Source organism: Simochromis diagramma, unplaced genomic scaffold (assembly GCF_900408965.1).
Source record: "Simochromis diagramma unplaced genomic scaffold, fSimDia1.1 OVJJ01000302.1, whole genome shotgun sequence".
NCBI lineage: Eukaryota > Metazoa > Chordata > Actinopteri > Cichliformes > Cichlidae > Simochromis > Simochromis diagramma.
In genome coordinates, this window is record NW_024386792.1 from 2,789,136 (window position 1) to 2,812,185 (window position 23,050).

A 23,050-nucleotide genomic window follows, 5' to 3' on the forward strand; every position below is an offset into this window, starting at 1 on the left:
ACTCCACCTTCTTGGTTCAACAGCAAAGTTGAACTTACAGTAGATCAGATGAAAAGTTGACAAGAAAAGCATTATTATGTCGTTTGGGTGACCCGACTCTTTAAGCACTGTCTAACCATCCCCGCTCAGTGATCTCATAGCAGACTGTAACAGACCCAGAGTGGATCAGCTTTCAGTCTTCAGTGATGCAGTTTTAATTTCCCCTATAAGCATATTTTCTGTTAATATTGGCCTTGTCACTGGGTTGCTGTTCCAGCAGTATTGTTGCTGTGGCAGCAGAGCCACAGGCCCTGCCCTCCAAAGCTCCAACCAGTCCCACGTTTGCAGTGCTGAGAGAAAGGCGTGAGGAAAAGGAGGAAAAGGAGGAAAAGCAAGAAAGCGAAGGTGCGATGGTCCCTAATACCTCTGCCACAGTTACTGCTGAACCCCTCTTTTCTCCTTCACTTGTGCCTGCACCCAGTCCTGGTCCTGCACAAGTCTGTAGTGTAAAGTCAGGGCTGGAAAAGCAGAAAGTGGAGGAGAGAGTTGAGGAAAAAGCTGAGGTGGAGGAGAGAAAGAAGGATGTAAATGAGAAACCTCGAAAGAAACCCTTCTGGCTGGAGGACGACGAGCTTCCTCCAATGATGTGAGATAACTGTTAAGCTTTTTGTGCATGTGTTATCACTCCCCCTCCCAGATTTGATGAATGGGATCGTTGCTCTGCTTTTCTAGCAGGTTTTATTTGTTATGATTTTGTTCAGATGTGCAAAGCAAAACATTTCCCTCTGTTAGCGATTCACACGTTAAATTGCTAGCTTTGAAAAATATTGTGTGCATTTAGGGCGCCTGCAAACCCCTCTCTTACCCATACCCTCACCTGCTCTTTCCTCTCATTTACTTGCTGTTTTAGGATGAGCCGACGTGTTGCTTTTATGTCTGAGGACACCGAGTAAGTGTTTATCTGTGAATCTGGATGAGCACCTGCATGATAACAATATGGACACACTACACATGCCACAATTCATGAGTAGAATCCAAAAATATGCTCACAATAATGTGCTTTGATACATTTTAATTCATCAATAGCGTCAGGCTTTTGGTTTCCATTGATTGCTTTTACATATGAAACTACACATCAACATAGACTCCTTCATCCGATTGTACCACATTGCAAAGTTGAATGACTGTGTTTCTTAGCTTATGTTCATAGACTGTATATAAAAGATGGACACAGCCACTGTGCCACACTCACTGGTTAGTATGGTTAGTTAGTAAGTCCCATATGCTTGGAGATGAGCATTTTTGTCAAACACTATCTTGATGTTTCAAAACTGTACTCAATGAGGAAGAAGTGGATCTGGTATAAACCCAGCTTCTCAGTCTACCGAGGACCATAACACACTTGAAACCAGGAAGTGAGCCCATAAATTCATCAGGAAAGGTCACGAAGAAACGAAGCACAGCCGTTTTCTATTTTACCGCGTACAACTGGAAGCCTCTTTTTCCATCCACAGGAGTCGCCCCCTGCTGGTGTTAACAGGAGTCCAGGTTTTTAACCTAGAAGCCATGACCATCTTTTATATACAGTCTTTGCTCAGTTTATTAGCTGGTTCGTGATTAGTTTGCAGAAGCAGTAACATGTCTTTGCTAGTGTTACTGTGTTGAGACACGGGCAACACATACACAACTAATATAGAGAAAGATTGATTTTCTTACATTTTTTCTATCATGCTGTATTTGTTTTTTTTTTCATGTATAAATAATATATTCATCCTTGAACCAAAAGAACCCAGATCCAGAATAGGACATATGGACATTATCCAGACTTTAAAAAGAAAGGTTGTTACCTTGTGAACAATATTTAAAAAAAAACCCCAAAAAAACCCCATTTATTTCTAACTTCTGTCAAAGTAGCAAAGAAAGTTAAGGAGGGCAGTTTGTATTCTTAGTGGACAGTTGTTGGTTGTGCATGTCTTTCTCTGGGTTTGTGTATATTTATAGAAAAAAATCGCAGTTGCATTTATTTTCAAGACTTTTTTTCCTGTTTTTGCTGCTTTTTTTTTATCATGGACTATGTGTTGTTTTAGACTAGTGCTTGGGTGTCGTTTTAGGCTCTGTGTTATACACACGTTGATGTCACTAAATGCAAATAATAGATTAAATTTGCTGGAGGGGTTTTCCAGAGCCAAATCAGGCAAAATGATTAACTGTGGCGTTTAAGGGATTTATCTCAAGTAACACTATAGCCTTTGTTTTTCTAGGAGTGTGAGTATGGGTGACATGCTTAACGAGGAGGAGGTGGGACACTTACCGTCGCTGAGCCAATCGCGACATGAACACATGCACGAGCAGTACAACAACTTTCTGGAGGATGAGGACCACTGGCAAGATGTGAGTGATGTGAGGAAGCATTTAGGGTGCATTGGGAAAATAAGAACCACATATTAATGATGTGAACTTGTGACAGGACCTGGCTCGCTGGAAGAATCGCCGCCGCAGCGCGTCACAGGATCTAATCAGAAAGGAGGAGGAGAGGAAGAGAATAGAAAAGAGGATGAAGGGGGAGGGACGTGACGGCAATAAGAGGAAGAGCATTAAGACTTATAAAGAGATCGTGGAGGAGAAGTAAGGATTATACAGAGACCATTTTTCTTGCTTTCCTTACAAACATACTTTATTTAGTGTCGTGACAGTATTTCTACCTTTGGACAAATGCTTTGTGTTGCTGCTCTTTTTAGGGAGCGCAGAGAAGCAGATCTGTGTGAAGCCTACAGAAGCGCAGCGACTCCAGAGGAGGCAGCCTTGGTTTTGCAGCGCTATGCTCTCCGCTTCACCATCAGTGATGCAGTACTGGACAGCCTAAAACTACCCAGATCCACCTCCACACCCAAAAACGAACTAAATGAGCTGGACAAAGAGCAGAAGCCAGAATCACCTGTTAATAACGCTGAGATGTCAGAGGCTCTGCGCCAACCAGAATCACCTGTTAATAACGCTGAGATGTCAGAGGCTCTGCGCCAACCAGAATCACATGTAGTTACAAATCAGGAGCACATGAAACCTGAAGAGATAGAGACAGACACATCAGATCAGCAAGAAAAATTAGCCACCAGCCCTCTAACACCAAACAGTCCAACCAGTCCTCTGTCCACAGTCACAGACTCACAGAGTGTGTCACCTCAGTCTCTGGAGTTTAATGAACCCCAGACCCAACTAATGGAGTCTCTGACTGCGCAACAGGCTGCGATCACAGGAGATCCACAGCCTCAGACAAAACACACTTCACCTCAGAATGCGCAAGGGCAGCCTCACCCCACACAGTCGGCAAACGCTCTCCCCTCCCCGCCATCTGTGTCCTCCAGGCCCATCCCCCTGCTGGCAGCCAAACCCTACTGCCAGCCTGGGGCCGTCCTCCCTGGGCACAAACCTATTAAGGTAATGACTCAGATCCATCAGGATTGTCTGATAGCTGGTGCCTGTGTTGTTTGTAGCTTTTAATGTTTTTAAAGTTTTATTATTTTCCTCTTGCTCATCAAAACCTTTTGTAATACTTTTCATGAAAAAAATTATAACATCTCAGCTTCTCACTGGAGAAGAACTTTTAGAATAATCATTAATTAATTAATCTTTAACCTTAATTTTCTGAAAATATCATGGGCGACTTTTTTATTAGTATTGTTTTTTAAAGTATTCATTATGAAGATTTAAACACTAATAAAAATGTAAAACTGTATGTATTTTCCCATCCATATAGTCTAGGTAAAATATCCCTGTAGTCCTGATGTTTGTTTACATGTAAATAACACTAAATTTTGCCATTAGTAATTAAAGCCTTCACATGGCTAAATGGTTAATGCTTAGATTAGACATTGCAATGCAAGTGTAAGCAAATATCAGTTTCGGTAAGAATGAAAACAAAAGTGGACCCAGCAGCAGACATGGGAAGCAAAATGTGAAAACTAAAGCTGAGCTTTATACATTTTTTATTAAGAAAGAAAAGGTGAAATGAAAAATGTACAAGCCCCCCAAAATAATTGAAAAGTAAGGAAAGGGAACGGAGGCAGCAGGCAGTCAGACTACAGAGACAAACAGGTGAACAGAGGGAAATGACAGGAGGGAATGGGACACAGGTGTGTGCAGAAAGCAGGCAGAAACAACATGTGAAAACAGGAGGTAAACACAAGAGACACATAACAAAAAACAAGTAGATGAAAGTGTTTGCACGCGTAGACATGGCTGAGGGAGTCAAAGGCAGGAGAACACTGAGGAGACGTTAATAACAGAAGCAAGACAAGGACCAAAAGCTCGATAAACACAAGAATCAAAAACTTCACAAGCAGCAGAACAGCATTGATAACAAAACAGAAACAAATCTCAATAATATTGAACAAGAATCCAAAACTGAGAAACAACACAAAAGCCCCATCAATGTCAACAACTGCATGACTTTTCCTGTCATACAATAATTGGAGTCTTGTGTAAAAACAGATCATTATAAGCAGCAATTTTTTATTATTAATACATGGGTTTTTGAGCCCTAAATCAAAAGTTGCAAAAATGATACAAATTGAAACTTGTCAGAAGGTTCAATAAGCACTCCAGTTAAAAATTTTAACTTTCTGACAGTTGGTGAACATGGTTTAGGCTTTACAGGGTTAAAGTTTGTACAGTTTTAGTAAATGCCAAATAGGTTGGCTATAGTTATTCATCGCCTTTCTCTGCTTTCCTCTCACAAGGACGGGTTGGTACGAGTGAATGGAGAGGAGACGGAGGAGCTAACTGTTTCCACTCCACCTACCTCCCCTCAGCACTCACTACAGGAGACCAAAGATGTTTTATCCAAAGAGGCGGAGAAAGATGCTCCACCTGTGGAGGCTGTTAAAAGTGCAGAGACTGCAGAGCAGCAGCCTACGGAGACAGAGAAGTCAACGCCGTCTTCAGGCTCTGCCATCAGCTCCCTGATCGAAGGTCGAAACTGTATCATCACAACAACTATTGTGACAGAGCTTATGCAGAAGGTTGTGGAGCCGCTTCACACAGACACCCAAAACGACGGAGAGGTAATGCTACAAGTGACATATTAAAAGATGCTTCCTATTTGTCCTATTTAGCAAAAATACCACACAAAATCTTTCATTCTGCTACAGTCATTTCTTCCAGTGATGGATCTCCCTTGTAAAGCAAAAGTATAGTTTAAAGAAGATCACATTATTGAACAATTACATTAACGTAAAACAGCAGCTGCATAGGGTGTAAAGAGAAAATTCATCAGAGTCTTGAGCAATAGTTCTCCACGGTTTCTGAAGGTCTTTTAAAAAATTTTTATTGGCCATTATAGAAAGTTGCACAAGGCCCAGTATGAGAGAAATAAGTATTTAGAACTATGAATCATGCAAAGCCACTCAAGCAGGGTTAATTAAGTTTTCATTAATTATTTTTCCTGCCTTTTTATTACCCCTGGATATTTTATAAATATAGTTGAATATTCACCCCACATATCCACAGGTTGAGACCACTGGCTTGTTTGAGAAACCAGAGGATGAAAAAAATACTCAACCATCTTCCACACCCAGCAGCATGGAAGAATATTCTCCCACCGTCTCGGGTAAAACTGCATTTCAAACAAATCCTTCATAGCGTAGCCGTCCTGTTTCATTTCTCTAATATTCTGCTTGCGTCTGTCTCATTCCACAGAAGGACTTGAGGAGAGCAGTGTGACCGTGAGTATCTCTGAGCAGCTCCAGCTCCTCCTTTCTGTTTCTCCTTCATTCTTTAATATGATCCTGTCCTGACCCTTCGTCTCCAGTGGTCACTGTAGTCGCTGTAGACTTGTCCTCTCACCTTTCCTCTCTTTCTGTCCTTTTGGTGGGTATACATGTGTGTGTCTGGGGTTGTTGGTCGGGTCTGGGTAGATTGAGACCCCCATGTTGAACTTGGCTAAACGTGTTAATCACTGGGTCTGGGACCCCAATGAGGAGCGTAAGCGCTTGGAAAGGTGGCAACAGGAGCAGGAGCGCCTCCTAAAGGTACTGCAGTGTAATGATGTGTATGTGCACGAATGCCTTGCAGAAAACAGACTGCACGCGATGTAATGGACACGTGTGTAAATGTTGTGTGTGTGTGTGTGTGTGTGTCACATGTGTTTTCTGAGCATTCAGAAATTAACATGAACGTGTTTCACTTCAGGAGCAATACCAGCGAGAACAAGAGAAGCTGATGAAGGAATGGGAGAAAGCACAGCTCGAGGTCGAAGAGGAGGAGAGGAAGCACAATGAAGAGGTGCAAACATCTAGACAGACTCACTTTAAGCTAAAAAAAAAACTATGTGTGCTGGTTCTGCACGTCCTATTTTTCATCTTTGATTTTTCGTTTTCTCTGTGCTTCTTCCAGGAAAGACGGATTCTAGAGGAGACCGTCACACCCCTCAATCCTACCGGCCTGTTAAACCAGGTGTCAGGACAGACAGCGACAACCTCACCTGGTACAGAAAACGACAACACAAAGGGAAAAAATGTTCCTCTGCAGCACAATGGCCAAAAAATCTCTACAGGGAATGAAGATCAGCATGCATCAAAGCTGCATTTCTTCCAGGGTGAGCATGAAGTACTTACATTTCTGGACCGACAAAGCGAGGGAAAAAACAAACATCTGAAGAAGTTGGATCAAAGAAGCTTTAGCCTCCAAAGAACAAAGTTTATAATGAGAACAGTAAAGCATTCTTTAGAGTTTATCATACTATGTTATTCATTTTTATAGATTCTGGGGCTGATGTTGAACCTTCAAAGAAACAGGAATTGTGGAAAACAGCCTCTCTGGACCGCAATACTCAGCTGAACCAGGGACAGGTTGTTAAAAGGTACACCAGGTGGCTGTATATGCCTGTATCTACACCCTTGTGTTATTTTAATTACAGTTGTTTTACTTATTGGATTGAATTCTGGCAGCAGCAGTTCGCACTTTCGCTCTCTCTGGAGAGCCCTGTGATAAAATGGCAACCTCTCCTGTCTGGTGTTAATATTCAATTGTCAGAAGATTTAAGTTGTTTCTTTTGTTTGTTTGTTTGTTTGTTTGTTGTTGTTGTTTTTTGGGGGGGGGGGTGCTAGCATGGCACATATCTTTCAGCTGTGTATGTGAATATTTTTCTTTTTTTAACCTCAGATCTGGATCTCATGATGGTGTTACAAGTGAACAACAGTCCTCCTCTCCAAAGCCTCAGCCTCCCTCACCCAGCAGGTGATGATGCTAGCACACATATGCACCAATGAATACCTGAAATATTACCACAGATCAGCAGATTGAAGATCCATTAATGTGGGGAAAGCAGAGTTTGTATCTGACTAACTGTTCCCCTGCTCTCTTTTTTGTGTAGGTGTGTTAGTGGAAAGAGACTGTGCACTGGTTGTTCTCAGCCTCTGGGAAAAGGCGCTGCTATGATCATAGATACGCTGGGACTGTTTTTCCACATGCACTGTTTCAAGGTTAGCACGCTCATGCAGAATAATTAGATGATTTTATTTTTCCTCCATATCGAAGCAGATACGCAGAGATCACCTGAGCACATCTACACCCACCAGCCACTTTATTAGGTACACCTGTTCACCTGCTTCTAAAAACGAATACCTATTCAACCAGTCACATGCAGCCGCTCAGTGTAGACATGGTCAAGATGGCCTGCTTATGTTCAAAGTGAGCATCAGAATGTGGAAGAATGTAGTTTGAGTGGCTTTGAAGGTGGCCTGGTAGCCAACACTAACTCAAATAACCACTTGTTACAACCAAGTATGAAAAAGAGCATGTCTGAACGCACAACATGTCTGATTGGAAGAAAAAGACCACTCCAGAGCCACTGCTGTCAGCTAAGAAACCTTAGACACAATTTGCTCTTTTAGTCATAATTGGACATTAGAAAACTGGAAAAACATTTCCTGGTTTTATGAGTCTCGATATCTGCTGCAACATTAAGACATGAAAGCATGGATCTATCCTGCTGGGCTGTGTAGTGATGCGGGGGATATTTTCTTGGCACACTTTGAGCCCCTTAGTGCCAACTGAGTATCATTTCAACATCACAAACTATCTAAATATTGTTGCTCAGTATTGTTGCTGACTATGTCCATCTCTTTATGACCACAGTGTACCAGTCTTTAATGACTAGAGTAGCACACCATATCCCAAAGCTGAGATAACCTCAAACTGAGCATCATCTCATCTTCACTGCCTACCTGACAATTTTTGCTGACCATCTCCATTCTTTTATGGCCACAGTGTACCCATCTTCTGTTGGCTACTTCCAGCAGGATCACACACCGAATCACAAAGCTCAAATACTCTCATACTGGTCATTTAACACGACAGTGAGTTCACTGTACTCAAGTGGCCTCCACAGCCACCAGATCTCAATACAACAGAGCACCTTGCCAAAGTGGTGGGACAATTTCAAAGAGAGAAACATTTGCAAAATTTGTACAGCTGAAAAATCTGCAGCAACTGTGTGATACTCTGATGAATGTTTCCAGCACCTTGTTGAATCTATGACAACTGATGGCTTAAGAAGCATTTCTGAAAGGAAAAATAAGGGGTGGGCAAGGGGGTCCGATCTGTTAGGTATACATAATAAAGTGGGTGAGTTTATATCACAATTATGTCCAAGGAAGAGAACACATAAAAAATTGATGCACAACAGGAGTAAAAATGAAATTTTTCAACATGAAGACAGTCCTGTGTGTACATAATGTTAATTGCCGTATTTCCAAACGCAGTGTGGACTGTGTGGTGTACAGCTTGGTGACGCCACTGCAGGGACTGACGTACGGATTCGTAAGGGAATGCTGAGCTGCCACGAGTGCTACATTGCATCTCGGGGTGAGAAGACACGCACACCCACACAAACCAGCACAGAGGGACTGCATCCTGTCCTCCACACAGATGGCATACAAAACACATACCTAGCCTGTGTGATGTCACCCGTTGGTTTGTGGGCTCCATTTTGACTTCAGCTTTTTGACTGCTAACATCTTTTTTTTGTTTATCGGATTTTTGTAATGTCTGTGGTGTCTGAGTAACTTCTATAGTATGAGTATATACAGACATCGTTTCTGTCTTTATCTCACATACCAAACATTTTAGATAGTACAAACCATTTCAGTGTAAACTTATTATATGACTGTTAATGTCTGTTTCTGTTTGCAGGCCGAGGTCAGCCCACCACACTATGATGACCACTGTTTTGGAGCTGGACCCTCTGTGATTGGGTGGAGAGCTCTTCTAAAACCCTGAATCACACTGAAACAGTCTTGACGCTACAAGTCATCATCTTTTTTCCTCCTTGAATGCACAACAGCTCACGTGGATGTTCACAACGAGGAGTCTGAATCCACATGGGTCAAAAGTCTCAACTACATGGACTTGCAGGACTATCGCTATACTTCTTAACCGTACACGTGTATACACTTGTTTTTAGTATGTGTAGCATGGATGTAATCAAAAAACCAGTTTGTTTAGGCGTTTGCACATCCATACAAGACATTCAATAGGGATCTTACGCCAAGAGCTGAACACTACTGTCTGTAACACATCGGCCTCCCAAATCTTGACTCATTAACTCCTGCTTCTGCATTGATCATGTGACTCCACTCTCTTGAGTGTGATGCAAAAGGGGTTCAGGTTGGATAACCTGAAGTAGCTTGACCATTATAATGCCTTACTCATACCTTCTCCTTTATTTTTGGGTTTTGTGTTTACAGTTTTGCATGGATAAAAGTAACATATATATATATAAGTTTTTGTGAGTATTGCTCAGATGGATAGTGAGTTGTTATTTTCTTACCTATCCTTGTGTTTGTCGTACATCATTCTGATGATTTTGTTTTTGATTTTCCTCTATAAGTCATTTTACAGGAATGAGAATGCATGTTGTTAAGTAATAATACTTGTTCTTTGAATTTTAAATAATTTCCCTTTAGGATGTTTTAGCCATTGTTTCTTCTCACAGACTGCACCTGAATCAGTGCCTTATGTAATGAATGCGAAGGCGAGTGGAGTGTGCAGGAGTATTTCACACTCATACAGACCTAAAGGTCTTGGCACATAGTGTGTGAGTGTGTGTGTGTGTGTGTGTGTGTGTATGAATGCAGTGTGTGATTTGACTTAATGCACAGTTCCATACCAGCAAAAAAGAAATGTTAAATGGATCAGCCTCTCCTAATCACCTGCTGTCCTCTTCCATCGCCTCCAGTGAACTAAACCAATGACATAATGTTACTTGCTGCTTCCCTGTTTTAATATCTTCTTAAGGTAATCCACAGTGTCCTAAAATCTCTCCTCATTTGCCTCTGTATCACAAGCGTTGCCTCCCCAGAGAATAATCTGAACTGTCCTATCCTCTCTTGTCTCGCCTCAATCTGGAAACCTGACAGCTTCTTCATCTCTCAGAGGAATAGAGCACAGTTCATTGTCTTTTATAGTAACTGTATGTTTATCAATAAAATGTTTTAAATGGGATGCTATCTGTTTCTTTATTTGGATTTACTTTCATGCTGACATCAACATAAACGATTTTGATTATGAGCTGTAATGTTATAGCCATGCCAAGTACGCTTACTACGAGCTTCGACGCTGTTAAGCGACGGTATGTGCTCCCTTCGAAACTCTGCGATCTCAGCGTTGTTTTAGCAAATAACAGTTTTGTTTTTCGATATCGCGGGAAAACTACTTTACCCAGAAGCCTAAATTCCAGCGAGGTCTCTGATTGGTGCTGTTCGCTGTTACCATGGAAATGTTCAAATGTTTCAGGAAGGTCGTATTATATTTTATTACACACACAGAAACAAACAAAAATAACAAAATATATATAAAATGTTCTGAGACAGCACTACGGAAGCTCTTGGCATTGTAATCCGGGATTTGCAGTACATTATGAGTAGTGTAGTGTGAGAAGGATGAGTCATTTCTTCACCCTTAAAACCTTCGCCTTTTTTCATTTCCCACTTTATTAATTCAGATCACAAGTTTTTTGTTCATAGTTCACCTCGTAGATGGATGAGTTTGTTTGAGGCTTAAAACTCTTTTCAATGAGCCTTTAAAAAACTAACTGGTTTTTACATCAGTAAACTTTTTTCATGTCCGGTCCGGTTTTTGGCTTTACCGCAATCTGAAGTCGTTTTGATGTAATTATTTTTCGGTTTTAAAATTTAAAAAAAAAAACGGAACTATTGAGCAAGTAGCCAGAAAACGGCGCCAAAAAAGGAAGGACCGGAAGTTTACTAATATTCACCTGACCTGTCTGGCAAATAAATTGTAAGCCAATGTAGTTTGTTGTTGTTATTTTAAAAACGCTGAACGTCCGGACAGATGGACCCAAAGGGACCCTCGCTTTATGCAGTACGTACCTTTCAATGCACATTAAATTGATTGCCACGTCAACAGCGCGCTTGTTTCCTTATACTGATGTTTAACTGCACGCGGAAGTTAGCTTGTGAGCTAGCTGGCTGGTTGAAGCTGTCGGCTAAAAACAACACGATGGGACGTGAATTAGCTGCGACTCTGCTTCTCTTGTTCCGCAGCAGGTTTGTTTTGGAAATAATTAATTAGTAAATGTTTGCTCTATATATCTCTACCGAGTTCTTTAACTCATGAATATGTGCTCATTTCCCTTATTTTCAGTGCCGATATTTAACCGAGATTAAGAACTGAAACCCTATATTAGCTTCTTTTTTTCTTTTAGTAGCCAGCACAAGTGGTGTGGAGTAAGCACACCATAAGTTGTCTTTACGCTTCTAAGTGCCTAAACCTTGACTGACTAGCCTTAAATACTCGTTAGTTTTGCATACATTTTCGAAGTGCACACAAACCTTAAAGCCAGACCTGCTTGGTCTGCTCTCAAATTAATTGCAGACCTGCTTCTGGGTAAGTTTGGGAAGTCATTGTTTTCAGTCACCACTTATTACTTCTATCAGACCCAAAAGCCCATAGTGAATTTGAGATAAAAACCGTTTAAATTTGCTGCTTCTTCCTGTAAACAGCTGCTAAATCAACTCAAACTCAAGGATCTGATCACACTTAATGAATTTAAGGTACTTTTAAGCGACCTGGCGGCAGTTGAATAAAGCATGTATGTGTTTGTTTTAGCAGGCAGGCTCCTCCGCAGATATGACACGAAGCATAGAGGAAGAGCCTTTGGTGGATGGGCCCCTGATCTCTGCTGATGCCCTCCACTCTGCCATCAGGAGAGAGTTTCAGACTGTGCCAACACACTGCCATGCCATCCTGCTGACTCTGCTGAATGTATGATATGCACACATTTGCACATACGCAGTGTTCACCAAGTCATTAAATACCAGTAAGTCTCAAATCCTCTACTCTCTTGTTCTTTTCAGGTTGTTTATGTTGTGTTGTCTGTCTGCGTGGCAGTGCTGTGTGTATTAAAATTCGGCCAAGAGGAAGTGTGTAAGAGTATTTTGGGGAGAGTCCAAGGCGACAGCGTCATCGTGTTTGCAAAGTCGTGTTTATGGATTCTGGTGCTGATGTTCACGGGCTGCGTGCATCACCACCACAGTCGTGCTCGGAGCAGAGGATACCTGCGGTTTTACAGACAAACGCAGAGGCTGAAACAGGTGCCGTTCATCATACACTCTGCAGGTACAACTTTTCATGAGGATACAGTGAATGAATCTGTAATGGGCAGTGTTATCCACAAGGTGGCAGTAATCCTAAAACACAAGTAAGTGTTTATATTTCTGTGTGTGTGAACAGGAAACGCTCTGCTTATGACTCTTCTGGCTGCGAGATTACCACAGACTGTACACGTCTACGTGCTGCTCAGTATTCTGGGATTTGAGGTCTTGTTGACATTGCCATACCTGCTGTATTACATAGGTAAAGTGATCTTATTTTAATGTTGAGTAAAAGAATCTCAATCGGGGATTTAAGATTGACCCTTTTGTAGGACTGCAGACAAATTTAAGGTTTCTAAAATAATGTATATAGACCTTTAACATCAAATACTCAGGCTTACATTCTGAAACACCAAGACAATTATTTTTTTGAAATATGAAACTCGAGCTCCTTGTTGCTAACCAATTAGTCCGCACATGTACTTGTTTTTTCCTACCTTCCCTGTCACATCTAAATAGTTTAACCTTGAAGTTGTAGAGTAATAAACCATTTTAAAAATCAAATATACATTTGAAAAAGGGTAGGTATAGACAAAATATACAGTTTTAAAATTCTTTAGGAAGAAGAAACTGAAATATAATTTCCTTTACGTACAGATCAGATAAACTCGTTGTGGTCAAACTTAAGTCTGGGTGTGGTTTGGGACGTGTGTGAATAAAGACAGAATGCAATCATTTTCAACTTCATACACCAATATTTTATTCACAATAGAACACTGAAGATGAATGAAATGTTTAAAATGAGATGTTTTAATATTCTTAAAAAAATCTCAGCTCACTTTGAATTTCTTCAGCGGCAACACGTCTCAAAAAAGTTGGGACGGGGAGAGCAAAAGGTTGGAAAAGTAAGTGGTGCTAAAATGAAACAGCTGCAAAAACATTTTCAACTAATCAGGTTAACTGGCAACAGGTCAGTGACTTTAGTATAAAAATGAGCATACTGGAAAAGCAGAGTTTCACTGATCTGCACAAAAACAGCATCTATAAATTGTGGAAAAATTTAAAAAATAATGTTCCCTGAATGGCTATATCTCATCTGGAGTACATTAAGAATCTGGGGAAATCTCTCTGTAGAAAGGAACAAGACTTAGGGTCACTACTGGATGCCTGTGAGCTTCAGGCCCTTAGTCAGCACTGCATTAAAAACGGATATACAATACCAGTGAATTCTGTTATTACATTCATCATCGTCGTCATTATTATTATTATTATTATTATTATTATTATTATTATTATTACACAGCATCCCGTATTGTATATTAGCTGCAAAAAGGCAGCACATGGAAAAATAAACAGGAAGTCCATGCTTAGCTTAATCATTCCTTTTTTTTTTTTTTTTTTAGTTTTATTTTATTTTTTTTTTTTTAACTGTTAAAGACATTTTCTTCTCTTTCCTAAAAAGCTGCCTGGCAGTGAACAAAAGCTGTTTTCACTCATGCACTACAGCCCCTAAACCTTTTTTATTTTATTTTTTTTAAGACATTTTTTGCCCTAATCAGTCGGGGCAGACATTAAACAGTCTTTAACCTGCCTGCTTTCTAGTAAAGTCTGTGTAATGTTTGACTGAATCCTTGTGGGAATAGAGCAAGTAATTGTCCAGAGAGTTCATAGCGAGCGAGCAAGTGGGTGTCCTGTGTCTGCCACATGTAAGATAATGCACAGACCAGGTTTTTCCAGATATTTTCCAGAGTTTCATTGTGAAAACAACTCTTGACTAAATACCGAATATCAGTTTATTTTGTTTTGGTTTTTTTTCATGTTTTTTCTCAGATTTAAAAAAAACAGCTGATATAAGACCTCCAGAGACGTTTGGGACTTTATCTCTACCACATTCACTGGCTTCCATACAGCTTGTAGAGTTTAATGTAATAACATTTTTTTACTGTTGGTTCTCAATCACTAGTTCATAATAAGAGTGTGTTTTTTGTGCTGCAGCATCACTTATTAGATAGCAGCTCTAACATCAGCTGTTTTTTATATTGAGAGGCACACCCTGTAGATTACATTACACACACACTACCCCCACACTGTGTCTTAGTGCGTTTGCATTACAATACCTGCCCTGCCCTTTTCAGACTCGACAGCATGACAATCAACCATTCAACTCTCTGTCCACCCTCCTTCTCTCTGCTGATCTGCTGATTCTTTGCTTCAGATTCAGCACGGTGTTTGCAGACTTTGAACACTGTCTGTGTGTCCACTGTGTGTGTTTCCTTTGCCTTAACCCTCAAGAACAAACTGGTTAAATTTAGCTATTGTTATTTAACCCTGTGATACACATTTCAGATTAAGTAGCTTTGGTAGCTTGTTGGCTTGAAGCAGCGGCTATTAACGGAAAGGTCCCTCACTGTGACGCTGCTTTTTGTAGTATAAAACTAATTGTTGATTAGGATGGTGAAACCAAACTATAATCTACAACATTTTTTATCATCTGTTTTTTTTGTTTGTTTTTTAATGTCAGGTTAGCTAAAAGTTTGCTTTTTATGTAGAAACAGCCTTTAGAATCAGACTTGCAAACAGTGTGATGCATTTTTAAAAAGGCAAAAAATAAAAAGCACAGAACTATAATCTAGCCATGAAATGCATTAAATGCATGCTTTCCACACATGCAGTGAAATAAGCAGGTGATGCCCTGCATGCCTAAAACCAAATCAGTTTTCATACAGGAGGACCGGGTATAGTAGAAGACACTGCTGTGTTCAGATGGTTTTACAGGGCAGAGACTCAGATTTACTTCATTTAATTGTACGTAAGTATTTTATAAGATGAAGCTATGCACAGCTGTAAATTAAGTCAACGCCTTATTTTAATATAAATCTCTAGAAATTCTTGAAATTCTTCCCAGTTTTCCATCTGAGGCACATCAAACTAAACTGTGTGGTAGCAGGAAGTCAAACTTTAGTTCAGGGGAAAGGAATCAAAAGCAGACGCACCCAAAGCAATTCTTAATTTTTTGATTTTATGAAGTAGTTCACTGATTTAAAATCTTCTTATGTGGTTCACTCATTTATGATGTGTCTGAGAAGAATAGAAGTTTTAAAGAAGGAAAGAAATTTTTTGTTTGTTTTGTTTTTAGTAAATAAGGCACTAAAAAGGTATCTGGTTTCATTTGGCAAGTTATCGGGGTTATACAGATTTGTTTTTCTGCCTTTGTTGAAGAACTGGGAGGAACCACAGGAAATGAATGAGAGAGATGTGACTAAAGCCCCCCCAGGTGCTAGTGATCTGGAGACGTTGTGGCTCATGGTTGGCATCTTAACCCCTAACAAACGCAACCGCTACATCCATCCACCCGTTTCTTTTAACTGCTTATCCAGCTTAGAGGAACTAAGGCTTATCCAAAGTGTCAGAGGGTGAAGATTGCAGCAACATATGACAAAGATCTGTTTTTTAATCAATTGTGTGAATTGCAATTTGTTGCCTTCAAAAATACCACGATGCGATATTGTCGTAATCGGCAGTTAACAGTATTTTGCCCATGGTGTGTGTGTGTGTGTGTCTGTGTGCTTGAAGTCCTGCCTCCCTCTGAGTGCATAAAGGAAAACTGTTAAAGATGCTAAATCAGAGGATGCTGATATTGAAGAATCATGTGATGAAAGGAAATCCATATTAAAGTTGTGTTTGGCAGCTGAGGGGCACAGATGTGAGATGAAGATACCGAAGAGCCACAGAGAAAAGATTAGAGGCATTGGGATTTAACCTAGCCAAAGGGTAGCCCTCACCCCCTTCACCCTCTTCACCCATGGGAGACCCAGGCACATTGTCTCTGTGTTTACAGTGCTGGTTTTTCAGTGTGTTTGTGTGTGGTGGGGGGTGTCCCTGGTCACCGGTTGCATTCCTGCTCAGATCAGTGCAGTCAGGCATAGCACAATCAGAACGATGCCTCACAGCACGAACCGAGCACAAACAGGCACCCTGACAGATCGGAGAGAGTCAAGGTGGCACCAGTGAGGTCGTGAAAAAGAAAATGAAAAAAGCAAACTCTTTTTCTTCTTTTTCTCAGAGAGAGATGTAATGCCTGCAGCCATAAAGTCCATGCAGGAAGGCCTCGTTCAACTTGTCTTTGAAGTGCGTGCCTGATTGTGATTGCGTGTGTGGGTATGTGTCTGTGCTCGTGTGTGTGTGTGTGTGTGTCTTTGAAGGTTTTCTGTATGTTTCGACCTCTCTCATTTTAACATGAATACCCTCTCCTCTATAGACCTTTTTGCACATCAAAGCCATGCCCCGGCCTTCAAAGGCCTACCTTACATCTCTCTCTTCTGGCTGGCCAAGAACTTAGTGTAAGCACTGCAGGGCACAACAGAGACACACACACACTGATGCTGATAGCTGCAGTATAACCTGATCACACACCAACCCCATATACTGCATGATGGGGAGAAGTAAAACAAGACTGAATCACTTTTAAAAGATTCAAACCACATTTTTGATCAGGAGGTCCTCCATTATTTTATCATTATTAATATTTTTATTATTATTTTAGAATATATTTGTTTGATGCCCGTCAGTGCAGACTAAAAGTGAATATTTAATCTCTCACACCATGAATGATAAATAATCATCGATGTTTAATGCTTGGAATATTTTTCCCTGCAGGTAAATGATAAATGTTAATGTGCCTTTTTAATGCGCCTCATTCAACACACCTCGCTATATATAGTAAATGTGGGTCGGTTTGCATGAAAAATTACCCTGTGCTCATTGTTTGCAATACTGTGGCTTACTTTATCTATTTACTGATAGAAAAGACTCTTAGACAACATTACTCATAAGGGAAAACATGCTCTCGGCTGACCTACTTGCAAAAGATCTATAGTTATTGGAAACTGAGCACTGGCGTTCTTCTTTCTACCCACTGATTGCTACACCGGAAGCCTGGGAGTTTTAGGATTCAGAGCAGTATCTTAGCTGTTCCCAGGACTGCACTGCTCATCATCTCAGATGTTGAACCTGTTGTGTGTTCTCCTAGCCTAATATACCAAATTCCTCCACTCTGTCCACCATCTGTTCCACTGGTTCCTTCAGGCCCTGCTACTTCTCCGTCTTCTCGTGCTCCTTCTTTCTGATGTTATTGTCAGCTGGGATTACCACATCTGTCACAGCTGGCCTCCTCTGCTTCTCGTCAGCCACCGCTGTGTCTGGCCGGTTAGTCAGCAGCTGCTCGTGTGTCTGGAACTTGAAGTTCCACAGGGTCTCGGCTCTGCTGTTCTCAACCACTTTTTGCTACTCTGTGCCCGACTTTGATGTTTTTTCATAGCATATACTACACCTAGAAGGCTTCACCGCTGCTTCTCTCTGTTATCTTTATGCTTTCTGTTCAAAAGTGTGTTCTTGCTGGTTCCTCTCTGTTATGTGGCTAGGTCATGGTGCTGCATTGATGCTCTTTGGCTAAGAGAAGGAGGATTGTGGGAACTTTACCAAAGCTGTTATGCAGATGTACTTGCATGTGGTCCTTCAAAAACATTAAGAATCTCAAAGCTTTGTTGAAAAGCATCAAGTATGGCTTCAGTCAGTAGTTTTCATTGTTTTGCTTTGCTTCACTAGAAAGACTCTTGTGGTAACGCTTGTCTTTTCGTGGTAGAAGTTGTAACACCACAAACTTTAAGAAGAGTAACCCACATAACTGGTTGTGGGACATATTTTTGACACTGCCCCCTGCTGATGGTGCATAGCTACAACAATGTAGACGTGGGTCTGCAAAGCCGCGCCGCACCGACACTTCCGGCGCACTACCATGCTGGGCGCATTCGCTCTTAGCACTTCTGCAGCTTCGCTGTTGTCACCTGGAAATGGGCCTTCCTGGATGGGTCATTGAGGCTTCTCAGATGCGAGCAGACCAGGCCTGAGCTCTGTCTGTCCAGCCGTGAGAGTCTGTAACAGGAACATGTGAAATGTATCACTTCCTTTACACTGCCCAATCCATCCATCCTGGTGTGTCTGTCTGTTGAAGTCGGAATTTTACTGAAGCAGATGCCTGCAGCGCTGACAGTGTGTCTGCTAAAACTAAATGTAAATACATCATTTTATGATGTTAATAAGATTTTTTTCCTGTCGCATGCAGTGCATGCTTTCCTTAGATTTATTTGCGTTGTTAAATATTCTAATTAATGTAAGTTAAAACGGCTAAATGTTCAAATATATTTAAAGTAAAATGAAATCTGCAAAGTTTTCAGGGACATTTGTCCATACATCTGCTTTTTAAAAAATATATATTTTTGAAAGGCATTTTTCGTGTATGAAACTTTGGTTGGTTGGTTTTTTTTATTTTTTTTCTCTCTCCTGGTATTGTAAATATTTCAGAGCAGTTTGTGATTTTTCTGCATCAAACAAAGGCTCATCATGACATCTTTCCTTTATACCTTTTGCTTTTCTCTCCTCCACCTCATTTCTGAGGAATGTAGGAATGTCTCTCTCCCACAAATACTTACTTATTATTGCTTTATTTACTTGTGAGCACACACACACAGATTTAGGGCCTCATTATGCAGGAATGTGTAGCATTTCTTTGGATTGTGTGTGTGAGTGTTGATGTTGAGATGCTGCACTGTAGCAAAGTAAAGAGAGTGCTCTTTAGAACCTCCCTGACAGTTTCCTCTGGCTAATGACGCTCAAGTCTTATCAATACTCGGCCAGCTCCTCCCTTTGGCCTTCATCGCAGCCTCACCCATACAGGCTTACAGACGTACTCAAACCGTAGCCTTGTGACCCTAAAAACTCCTCCAGCACATATTTTGTTTGCAGCTTCTCTTACTGTAAACTATTGGACCCACCATACACACACCTTGCTGCTAGCACCACCCCTTAGTAAAGGTGCATGTTTAGGGTGTGAGAATTAGAGGTTTAAGTGCAGGATATGACAGCCCATAAGAACTAACTGCAGGATATAACAGTCTCTATGTGTTTAGGAGAGTCAGAGGGATGAAAAACAATTTACATTTTTTTTTAAAAAGTGTCATGTTTCTCACCTAGGCGATTATCGTGGGTAGAAACCTGTCACTGCTCAATAATGTCTGTGTGCCTTTACAAGCAGTCGGCAGCATTAAAACTCGGGTTTGATGATTTTATTGCGAGGCTAAGAGCTTTTTGTTTGCTTTTCCAGTTAAAGTGATGCGGTTCAACAGAGAGCGCGCTGCACCAGATGTGAGCCAGGAAGAGCTTTCACACACCTACAGCGTCACCAACGCACCGACTGAGACGGGCTTCAGGTACAGCAGTTTCACTCAGGCACCCACAGAAGTGTCGCTGTGCTCAGATTTAAGTTTCCTCTGTGGAGACACGTGAATTGAATGAATGTGATTTTTAAGCCATAGCAGCATGAGTTTCCATTTTAAAAGGGATCAGTTTAAGAGCATCTCCCGTGATCGGTTTACAATTTACCTTACATTCAGATGGTAAAGATTACAAAATAACTTTGGTAAAAAGTACAATTTTATGATGTTAGTGCTTGGAGATGCAGTCATGTGGGCCTGATGAGGCACAACATGAGACTTGGTGCATGTTTTACAGGCTTCCTTTGTGATCTTTTTGTTTGTTTGTTTTGTTTCATAGTGAATTAAATGTTTTCAGTCAGTGAGGTGCTCTAATATGTGCAGACTTTAATTTCTTACTGAAACAAGCAAGCCCTGGCTGGCAGCATATGTTGCTTCCAAACCTGTGTATATACAATCAGATACCAAAACATGTGAGACAGGGTCATGTGTAGCATCCAGTCTTCTTTTAACAAGTCTGTAAACATCTGGGCACTGAGGAGAGGAGCTGCTGGAGAGGAATGTTGTCTCATTCTCGTCTAATACAGGAACCTAGCTGCTCTGTCTTGGGTCTTCTTATTTTCCATTTAATGACTGGCCAATTTTAATTTTTTTTATATTATGTTTTTTTTATTCGGGTAAGATCTGACCTGTAGGCCAGTTAAGCACCTGGACTCTTCTGCTACAAAGACATGCTGTAGCAGTAGATGCAGTGTGTGGTTTAGCATTGTCTTGCTCAAATATGGAACGTCTTTCACGAGTAAGACGTCACCTGGATGGGAACGCGTGTCACCCCAAAAGCTGCATGTATACCTTTCAGCATTGATGATGCCTTTCCAAATGTACATTGACACTAATGTACACAAAAGATGCTTACTTTTGAACTGAGCGCCGAAGCAAGCTGGATGCTCCCTCTGCTCTTTGGTGTTGTCTGCAGAAAGAATTTCAAATTTCAATTCGTCTGACTACAGAACAGCTTTCCACTTTCCCTCAGTCCATTTTAAATGAGCTTCGGCTCAGAGATGATGGCGGCATTTTTGGACCCTCACACTCTTTTTGAAGATTTTGTAGACATTTTTTTTTATTGCTGCATAGTTTGAGAAATACTTGAGATAACCCTCAAGGCTGGTATTCTTGTATGAGGATCTTTTACAAACTCTTATTTTTGTTACAGAGGAAGCTCTAATCTGGAGGAGGTGGTGGAGAAACAGGCCGATCTGATCGAGTACCTGAAACAGCACAACACCATACTGAGCAAGAGGCTGCTCAACCTCACCGCACAGCACTAACCACAGTTTGGCCTCCTCCTCGATGCCAGACGAGGACACCCTCCAACACTCTGGGGAAAAAGAGCCTGATCATTTAACTCTACAAGGAATTTTAAAAAAGCAATTGGAGGCTTTAAAAGAAGGGGGAAGCTGTGGGCAAATGCACCTGCACACACAGACTGAGAGAGAGGGCTCCTCTGTGGGGCATCTTCACCTGAAATGGACAGATAATGGAGGAGGAGGTGAACTGAAAGCGGGAGGGCAGTTAAAGAGGCAGAGGGGAGAAGTCGTGGGTCACAGATCAGAGGTGGGCGGGGGGGGTTATCACTGTGCCACGACCCCCGGTGACCCACGTGTGCTGCTGCTTTTTGTTGCTGTGAAAGAAACAGAGCGGTGAAATTGTTCTAAAGATCATCTTCACCGAGCAGGGAGAAGTTATCACTTATCAGGATCAAACTAAACGAGAGCGGTTAAACCATGCTGTAAAACGTGTAAGTGCTTTTTATGTATCTAAAAATGTGTGTGACGGTGGTTTATTTGGGGAGTGTGTTTCTTTGTTCAGTCACTGGAATCGTTTGTGATCAGATTTCAATAAATCTTTAATATTCTTGTGATTTTTAAAGCCTTTTCACTGCGAGAGTTGAGACGGTATCCAAGTATGTGGCAACTGCTTTGTTTTTGTCGGCGAGTGTTTATCTTGTGTGATGTGGTGCAAGAGCACGAAACAATAGAAACACAGCAGTGTCAACATCAGCTGGAGTAAATGCCTTCTCCCTCTTCGCTTAAAACTCCCAACAGTCATGGGACTCCACACTAATGAAATGTGGAGATTGTCATTTGAAGCCTTGGTGTTTGTTCCCCATTGTGTGTCCTTTATGCTCCGGCATCCGTAACTCCACAGGGAGCGCAATATTTACAAGGGCTTTCCCGTGTGGCTTCAGATGAGAGTGCAGATTTAATAGGAGGCCTTCAGGTAGCAGGATCCCCCGTTTGATCCGGGGCATTTAACATTGAGATAGATAGATATAGAGAGAGAGATCGGACAATTTTCTTTTCTAAAACCTGTTTTGTCAAGAGTTAGTGTAATCTGGATGTAGTGCATTGCATCTTTACCACAAACACAAAACAGTTTTCTTTTTTGTTTTGTTTTTATTACAAAGTCATTCAATAAACATCTGAAGTGCATACAATATAAACAATTTGTAGCTATACTAGGGGTATTTACAGCTCTTTGGTCCGCAGCTTTTTAAATCGATTATTGAATATACTTGATGATATTGATTAAACGCTCTCATCCTATTTTCCCCGTTTTATCATTTGTAAGGAGCTCAAAACTGGCCGAGCCCAGCTCTGTGGTCACCCAGCTCTGTGGTCACCCAGCTCTGTGGTCGCCCAGCTGTTGTAGCTTTTCATGGTTTAATGAATATTCAGATTCTTGCTGCAGAAGCAGATACATGTACATTAAAGTCTGTGGGTGGCATCTTTGTGGAGTCCCATATCTCCCCTTCTTTCATGGGCTCCAGCCGTGATGTTTCTGCCACAAACTGCGGTCCATATTCACATTTCTCTCCTCGAGTCTTCCCCATTGCAGTTCTTCTGACCTGTAATGGATAAAAACAGCATTTAGACATAAAGTCACCTTGAGTCCCCTCTTTCACCTCCTCCCAGTTCAGTTTGTGAGATTTATGTCTTCTGTTCTTCGTAAATACTAATCACACACACGCTTTTCCTGACTGCCAACCTGCCGGCCACGTAGCCTGTTTTTGTTAGGCTCGGCTCATAACCTCCTGCTATATATGAACACATGCATGAGTGAATGTCTCTTACCTCAAGGGAAGGGTACTCTGGAGTGCAGAGGCAGGCAGCGTCTGTGTGGGCAGTGGTG

General features: G+C 41.2%; 2 protein-coding genes across 11 annotated transcripts in view; both read left to right on the forward strand.

The window, feature by feature from the left end:
* Nucleotides 1-10,479, forward strand: part of LOC120728726 (LIM and calponin homology domains-containing protein 1-like) — a 32,320-nt gene extending 21,841 nt beyond the window's left edge. For 4 of the 7 annotated variants that reach the window (XM_040023806.1, XM_040023811.1, XM_040023810.1 and 1 more), the window contains 16 exons: nt 257-625; nt 890-928; nt 2,241-2,370; nt 2,447-2,604; nt 2,718-3,414; nt 4,716-5,039; nt 5,485-5,584; nt 5,674-5,699; nt 5,892-6,005; nt 6,166-6,258; nt 6,370-6,571; nt 6,736-6,835; nt 7,138-7,212; nt 7,349-7,457; nt 8,739-8,841; nt 9,169-10,479. In XM_040023806.1, coding sequence (XP_039879740.1) covers nt 257-625; nt 890-928; nt 2,241-2,370; nt 2,447-2,604; nt 2,718-3,414; nt 4,716-5,039; nt 5,485-5,584; nt 5,674-5,699; nt 5,892-6,005; nt 6,166-6,258; nt 6,370-6,571; nt 6,736-6,835; nt 7,138-7,212; nt 7,349-7,457; nt 8,739-8,841; nt 9,169-9,194 — 2,665 coding nt within the window. In that variant the 3' untranslated portion in view covers nt 9,195-10,479. The remainder of the gene's footprint in view (nt 1-256; nt 626-889; nt 929-2,240; nt 2,371-2,446; nt 2,605-2,717; nt 3,415-4,715; nt 5,040-5,484; nt 5,585-5,673; nt 5,700-5,891; nt 6,006-6,165; nt 6,259-6,369; nt 6,572-6,735; nt 6,836-7,137; nt 7,213-7,348; nt 7,458-8,738; nt 8,842-9,168) is intronic. The other 3 variants (XM_040023808.1, XM_040023807.1, XM_040023809.1) reach the window with 3 other exon arrangements.
* Nucleotides 10,480-11,210: 731 nt separating this feature from the next.
* On the forward strand, nt 11,211-21,779 carry tmem192 (transmembrane protein 192). Of its 4 annotated transcripts, none has more exons than XM_040023818.1 (6): nt 11,211-11,358; nt 12,106-12,261; nt 12,354-12,615; nt 12,730-12,852; nt 19,750-19,855; nt 21,072-21,779. In XM_040023818.1, exons 1-6 carry the CDS (start codon nt 11,329-11,331, stop codon nt 21,184-21,186), a joined length of 792 nt encoding a protein of 263 aa, XP_039879752.1. In that variant the 5' UTR covers nt 11,211-11,328; the 3' UTR covers nt 21,187-21,779. The 4 variants fall into 4 exon arrangements, with proteins under 4 accessions (XP_039879752.1, XP_039879753.1, XP_039879755.1 ...); XM_040023819.1 differs by having other exon boundaries at nt 12,109-12,261; XM_040023821.1 differs by lacking the exon at nt 11,211-11,358 and adding an exon at nt 11,390-11,543 and having other exon boundaries at nt 12,109-12,261.
* The last annotated feature ends 1,271 nt before the right edge of the window (nt 21,780-23,050 follow it).